This window comes from Helianthus annuus, chromosome 16, assembly GCF_002127325.2.
Source record: "Helianthus annuus cultivar XRQ/B chromosome 16, HanXRQr2.0-SUNRISE, whole genome shotgun sequence".
Lineage (NCBI taxonomy): Eukaryota > Viridiplantae > Streptophyta > Magnoliopsida > Asterales > Asteraceae > Helianthus > Helianthus annuus.
In genome coordinates, this window is record NC_035448.2 from 147,206,001 (window position 1) to 147,213,484 (window position 7,484).

The window sequence follows — 7,484 nt, forward strand, 5'->3', positions numbered from 1 at the left end:
TCCAATCCAGGAATACTAGGCAGTCCCAATCTAGGGATAGTGTGGTCCGCCTCTAGCGGATAGTTTGTTTAGTAGTTGCCTCGTGTAGGTGACCAAGTTGTTGTGTTGATGTTGCATGACAGCCTGCCTCATTAATAGCCTTTGAATCTCGGATGTCTCCCCTTCTGTGATTTGCTCTCTTGGTTTCTTGCTAGGACCCGTAACAGGCTCCCTGTAAGTAGGTATATCGAGTAGGCGCTTCTCACGTTGGTTTACCCTAGCCCAAGGGTAAGATCGGGAAACTCGTGGAGGTGAATTAGGAACGACTGGTTCCTTATCCCTAGAAATTATTCTAGATCACTTTAGATCTAGATACAAAATTTGAAGCAGTGAAGGTCAATGTCATAAATAATTTGTTAAACTATTATCTTCGACGAATTGGGTTTCTTTGGAGTTTGTATTTTCGTGTGTCAGGAAGTTAAAGAGGCTATTTGGAGTTGTGGTAGTAATAATTCTCCGGGTCCAGATGGTTTTCGTTTAATTTTGTCAAACGTCCTTGGGAGATTCTGAGAGGTGACATCATGCAGTTTGTAGGAGACTTCATTCGATTGGGGAGGATTCTGGATGGATGCCATTCTTCTTTTATCACTTTACTTCCTAATATAGTGAGCCTTTTAGCTGTTGCTGATATTAGGCTTGTTAGTCTCATAAACTTGCATTATAAGATTACTACTAAGCTATTGGCGAACAAACTTGCTCGGGCAGTTGGTTAGGTTGTCAGCTCCGAACAGACTGCCTATATAAAAGGTAGACAAATTCTTGATAGCCTTCTTATGTTAAATAAGATTGTTGATTGATACAGAAAGAGGTAAAGAAAGTTGATGTTGCTTAAGTTAGACTTTAAACATGCTTATGATTCCTTAAATTAGGATTATCTAATCTCAGTTATGTCTTTTCTTGGTTTTGGTAAGAAGCAAAGGACTTGGGTTAGTTCATGTTTGCAAAGGCTTCTATTTTGATTAATGGTATCTCGGCTCAGGATTTTTGGTTGGAGAGAGATCTTCGTTAAGGGGGAACTTGGTCTCCGTTTTTGTTTATCATTGCTATGGAGGGGTTGCATGATGCACTTGGGGATCTTTTGAATGTCGGGTTGTATTCTGGAGCTTATATTGGTAGAGGTCATTTCAATTTATCCCATTTGTATACTGATAATGTTATCATTATGGGAGAATGGGAGTTGGGTAATATTCAGATTATTGTTATGGCGTTAAACTATTTCTATTTGTCGTCAGGACTGAAACTCAATTTTCACAAGTCTAATTTGTTTGGGGTTGGAGTTGACCATTCAGAAGTTGATTTTTTTTAATGTAGTGGGACGAAGGGCAAAAAAAATCTCTTTTTATCTATTTAGGTATCCTTGTTGCAAATACCAGTCTTGTTAAAAACTGAAAACCAGTATTAGAGAAGTTTGATAAGAGACTGAAAACCTATATTCTCAATTTTCTGATTTTAAGGCAATTCTAGAAGATGTTTCTTTTGGTGAGTCTAACAACAAATGAACTAGGGATTCGGAATTTAAGGATTAGTACTCAGTTAAATGTGTTAGGAAACGTGTTGATCATTTATCTCTCTCAGAAGTGGACTGTGTGACGAGATGGAATAAATTTATTCCCCAATAAGGTTAATATTCTTGTGTGGAGACTTTTGTTGGATCGCCTTCCTACTAGATTCACTCTTGGTAAGAAAGGTTTAGATATTCTTTTGATAGGATGATTGTTGTGTTCTACCTCAGTGGAAACTCTAGAGCACGTTTTTGGAAATTGTTTTGTTGCTTTGAGACTATGAATGCTATTAGTTAGATGGTTTGCTTCTGGATTGGAGTGGCCCTCATATGTTGTTAGATTGGCTAGATTTGGATGCTTTTACTAAACAAAAGAAACTTTTGATTGAAGCTATCTTTTTTACGGCTTGAAGGTCAATTTGAAGTGCTTGGAATGAAGATTTGTTTGGTAGGAAAAATGAGTATCAACATAAGTTTTTTGATTGCATTGTCTCTATATCGTTAATGTGGTTTTCTAGTCATAGTTCTAAATGTAATGGCAGTGGACTAAGTGGTTTATAAACTTAGAATGGGTCAAAAATAGTGAATTAGCGGTTTGTAACTGAATTATATGTCATGCAAACAAACCTTAAACTTGATGCGTAAGCCGAGTAACGGAAACGCTAAATTTGGTTATAAACTTAGAATGGGTCGAAAACTTAGAGAATTAAGGTTCTTTAAGTTATTAAGGGTAAAACTTGCGCTTGATTAACATATGTCAAGCGGAATGTTGATACGTGCGCAAACCATGTATTGGGAGTGAAATACGCTAATGATAATAAGCCCGAAGAATGGGTAAAATGGTCAAGGGTTCGCCTTCGCCATAATATATGAAAAAGGGTATTATAGGTAATGGGTCAAGTAATTTATAAAGGATTTGTAAGCCGTTAGCTTATAAATCAAGATTTTGTGAACCCGAGGTGTTAAATACGTAGGTATATGTTTTACGGTCGATTAGAAACGAGTTTCATGTAAAACGGATATGTTTTGTGAAAGTTATGAATAAATGAGTAAAATTAGGCAATGCTGGGCAAAAATGCAGACCCAACAACAAATTTTTTGTCGAAATAGGGTTGTCGTGCCCCGCGACAGAAGAAGTGAAATTCGGTCGCGCCCCGCGAAGGCTTGGGGTCATATCGGTCGCGGCTCGCGAGGACCTTTATAACTCGCAAAATTCTTGTGTTACTTATTTTGCGTTGCGAACTTGATTAAATGTATTATAAACTATCATAACTAATGTTTATGACGGTTTTGATTATAGGTGAACACTATAAACTTTTGGATGAAGATCAAGCATCTTTCAAGAACCGAACACACATCAAATGAAGCTTCCGCACTATCCTAGTTCCTTTTGTTAACTATGACTCATGTAAACACTTTATAACTATATTTTGAATGTTTTAAACATAAGGTTAGCATCGTTTCGTGAATGTTTTTGTTAAACGGAATTTTTGTTGTAAAATGCATACTTTATGTGATGTAGTATTATTAAATTTAGTAACGGTCTTACAGATGGTCTAATTAATAAAACTTAATATCAATAAATCTAAAGCTTCTTCAAAATGAAATTTGCAAGCGGCCAGTTACACCCAAATTTGTTCACCGAACATTACCCCCTCAAACTTGATTGGTGCAAATCCATCCAACAGTGACTTTAATTGGTTGAGATAGTTGTGAATTCCCCCTAGATTTAATTAGAATCGGTGGCTTTAATATCTCTGTTATGCTACAAATTAGGAATAAACTGTAGGTTAAAGATATATGACAACTTGGTGTTGGTTGCATCGGAAATTAGCAAAGGTAGAAATCCCTTTCTATTTACTTATTGATTTAGTGTTGGTGGCGGCGGATTTGGTGGTGGCTGGGGTAGGGGTTGGTTGGAGAGAGAGAACTAAAGAGGGGGGGGGGGGGGGATAATAGATTTTGTTTTATGTGTTTAGGTCACGAGCTAGATGGAGGTTGTTGTGTGACGGATTTGGTGGTGGTGGCGGCGGATTTGGTGGTGGTGATGGTGATGGTGATAGGGGTGGAGGTTGGTTAGAGAGAGAGAGGGGTGGGTTGGAGAGAGAGAGAGAGAGAGAGAAGTGGTGGTGGTTATGATGGTGGTGGTGATGGTGATGGTGAAGAAGGAAGGGAAAGGGAAAGAATGTAAAATGTAAAATGTAAAAGATGGTGGGTTTTTAAAATTATGTTTTAATTAAGTTGGTAGAAAGACTAAACTGCCTTTGACTTATCAGACCTAACTGAAAATTTTAACTAGGTTAGAGCTAAAGGACGTAGGGTGTAATGAGTTTTGCAAATAAAGGATTATGATTCTAATTATTAAAGTCAAAAGCTATCCACTGCAATTTGATACAAATATAAAATGACGAAAAGTGTAATTTCCCTACTTTCAACGTCGATTTAGGGGAAAAATCTGAAAAAACATAACTCCGTAACTTTTAGGACAAATGAGTTACTCTTATTCTTTAACATTGACCTTACAAGAAGAAACATTATATATTACACAAGTAGCTTAAGCACATTCATCATATTTTAACTAAACACTAGAGTTATTCCATAGGGGAAGCTCGTGCAAATAGACCAAAAGCCGGATTAATCACCGTAAACCCTCCATCAAGTACCAAATTATGCCCACTCATATACCTCGCCTCATCGCTAGCGAGAAATAGAGCAGCTTCCGCAACATCATCTTGGCTAAGAGCTACCCCTTTGAGGTTTGAATAAACTTTTGAGTATTTTTCAGGATGATCATTTATCAAATTAGTGGTTAATGGAGAAGGAATAAAGTGAGGCGATAAGCAATTAACACGAATCCCATATTGGCCAAGTTCCGCTGCAGTGTTCTTAGTGAGACCCACGATCGCATGTTTTGAACTCGAATAAGCATGAGAAATAATCCCTCCAATGCTACCTGAAATACTTCCCATCATAATGATGTTGCCGCTATGAGCTGGGATCATGGCTCGAGCTGCATGCTTGGTTCCTAAGAACACACCGGTTACATTGACCCTCATCACTTGTTCAAAAGTTGCATGTTCGTTATCAAGAATATTGGGCTTTACGTCATCCACTATGGCTGCATTATTGATCATTATGTCCAACTTACCATATTTGGCAAGTGTCATATTTATGGCATTTTCAACTTCTGATTCAATTGTCACGTCACAGTGAACAAAAGTAGCCTTGTCAAGACCGATATCTTCACACACAGATTGGCCTAATTCGTCTTGGATATCAGCAATAACGACTTTGGCTCCATGTTTAACGAATAGCCTTGCGGTTTTCTCTCCGATCCCTTGAGCTCCGCCGGTGATAAATGCTACTTTCATCGTCAACCTGTAAATATTTGTCTTCTTTTAATGGGTATTTTATATCATGTACAATTAGTGAGAGTATATTATTTGGTCTAGAGTTAAAAATGGGAAAATCTACCCTTAATGTCATTACTCTTTTGTTAATTATTTTCACGTTCAAAATTGATATTCTTTAGCGTTGCCCATCAACAATATATGTAGTTGATAAATTTTTTTAGAACCGCCAACCATTGTTGTAAAACAAGGTTTCCAAGACCGAGTACTCCCCGAGTAGTCGCTACAAGGTAGGCTGCCGAGGCGACTTTCTCTAACTCCGCCTAATTACTCGGAATCGATCAAACACGGTCAACCTCGGCCAAAATCGGAACTATGAGGTCAATTCGGACCAAATTTGACTTAAAAAATAATAAAACATAATTTATTTGACTATCATATTAAATAATGAAGATCATTTTCACGTATTTTGTTATAAATATTAATAGATTTATGTTATTAGACATATATTTAATTTCCGACAACTAATTTCTTTGTAATTTAACATGTCTGAGTACTCTCCGCCTATGCCGGGTACTCTCAACTCCCTGGTTGACAGACTAGGGAGCGCTTAGCGACTTTTACAACCATGCCGCTAATTAACATACACTCTTTAATTCTATTCTTAATTCTACACCAACGACTTTGAAACTCGAAACCTTCACCTTATCAAAAGGGACGCCACTTTAGACATCTTAATATCTATATCTATCTATAATCTATAATATATAATATATAATAAAAGAAACCTAACGAGAAACACGTGTCATTCATTGAATGCATTTACTTTTAGTTTTTCCGTCTTTATTTTCTAATTATTATAGATAATTATTTTTATAATAATATAATCTAAAACTTCATAAATCACTCTTATATTAAAGTAATATACAATTTCAAATACAAAGTTAAAATATATCCGTTTGTAATAATTTAAAAATAAAAATTTGATTATATGAAGTTAATTAGTAGAGTGAATTTGAAGTTCACCCAAAACGCGTTTGTCTTATAAGAAACTTTTATTTGGAATAACAAAATCTAGAAAATTCATACTTTAACCGGTGAATGATCAAATGGTTTGTAAATATATCACAATGTGTACATCAAGCAACTACTAATTCATTATTCCTGAAATTTCAGTTTGCCAAATATATGAGAATTTGTTCGTGTGTAATAAAAGATTGGAAAACTAATTTAGTGTGTGTATATATATATAGGGGAAAGATAAATCGAAAACACATGTAAGTTGAGAAAACTCAAATAAACCATATGTAACATTTTTTTTTCTAAAAAAAGGGAATGTAATATAAATGTACACGAACATTTTTATGAAAAAAATGAAAAAAACGCTTACTAGTTTTTTATTTAAATGTTAAAAATTTGTATGTTACATTTTTTTTTGGACATGTATATTATGTAACCTGAAATTTGTAACATTTAAAAAAAACTACTCTGTGTTTTTTTATGTTTCTTTTTTAATAGTGTTCAAATATAGGTATATTATATTTCCTATTTTTTTAGAAAATAATAAAAATATTACATGAGTTTTTTACAAAGGTTTCTTAAGTTTACACAACTCAATTTCAATGAAATTTAGGGTTACCTGGGGAGAACTTCAGGAATATTTCCCATGTCTTTTAGTTGATAATCAATTTGATGCTATTAACCTGGAAAGAAATGATTTTTTGTGTGATGAGCTAAGAAATTTGATTCCTTTAAATAGAAAAAAAGGGTGAAGGAAGAGGGTGTTTAGATATTATCATTTTAGTATTTTTACCGTATATAATTGACCTGATCACATGATGGTGCAAACGTCACATTATCATTACTTTTTTTAAGAAAAAAAAAAACTAGTTTAATTTTCAAGTTGAGGTTTTTTTTTTCAGACTTTTTGGTTCGATTCTTCAAGTTGAGGTTTTCTTTTTCTTTTACCAAACTGTCATTCACATTGGTTAAAGATCATTTGCACTAATGCATTACGTTCATACTAACATGATGGAGCTGACGTCAGAATGTTATTTTTATTAAAGATAAAAGAAAAACTAGTTTCGAATTTCAAGTTGAGAGTTTTTTTTGGTCCGATTCTACAAATTTGGTGGTTTTTTATATATATTTTTTTAAATGGAGAATATACCAAACTGTTCACATTGGTTATGATTTAAACTTAAGTATGCATATATATGTTCGTAATAAGATGATGATCACATTATTATTATTTTTTTAAAAAGCTAGTTCCGATTTTCAAGTTGTGAGGGATTGTTTTTGTATGGAGAGTATACCAAACTGAAATTGGATTTCACATTGATTATCATTTAAACTTGGTAAAAGTGATTGATTAAATTCCACTCACTAGGGTTACAGTATATAAAGATAATATGATTGTGGGCACAATACTAAAACGTTGAATATTAAGAACTCCCCCACAATCAGAGTGGTAGAGAATGAATGCACAGAATGGAAAACAATTAAAAAAGAAACAACAATTAATTTTTTTATTAATCTATTTCATTTTTTATTTAAATAGACAATTTGAATAAATCTTCTAGCTTTTATATAAT

At 34.3% G+C, this 7,484-nt stretch overlaps 1 protein-coding gene across 1 annotated transcript; it reads right to left on the reverse strand.

The window, feature by feature from the left end:
• Window positions 1-3,996: 3,996 nt before the first annotated feature.
• LOC110912529 (secoisolariciresinol dehydrogenase) lies at window positions 3,997-6,611 on the reverse strand. Its single transcript, XM_022157262.2, has 2 exons — window positions 6,530-6,611; window positions 3,997-4,918 (listed from the first exon to the last, which is right to left on the reverse strand). Exons 1-2 carry the CDS (start codon window positions 6,556-6,558, stop codon window positions 4,132-4,134), a joined length of 816 nt encoding a protein of 271 aa, XP_022012954.1. The 5' UTR covers window positions 6,559-6,611; the 3' UTR covers window positions 3,997-4,131.
• Window positions 6,612-7,484: the final 873 nt, after the last annotated feature.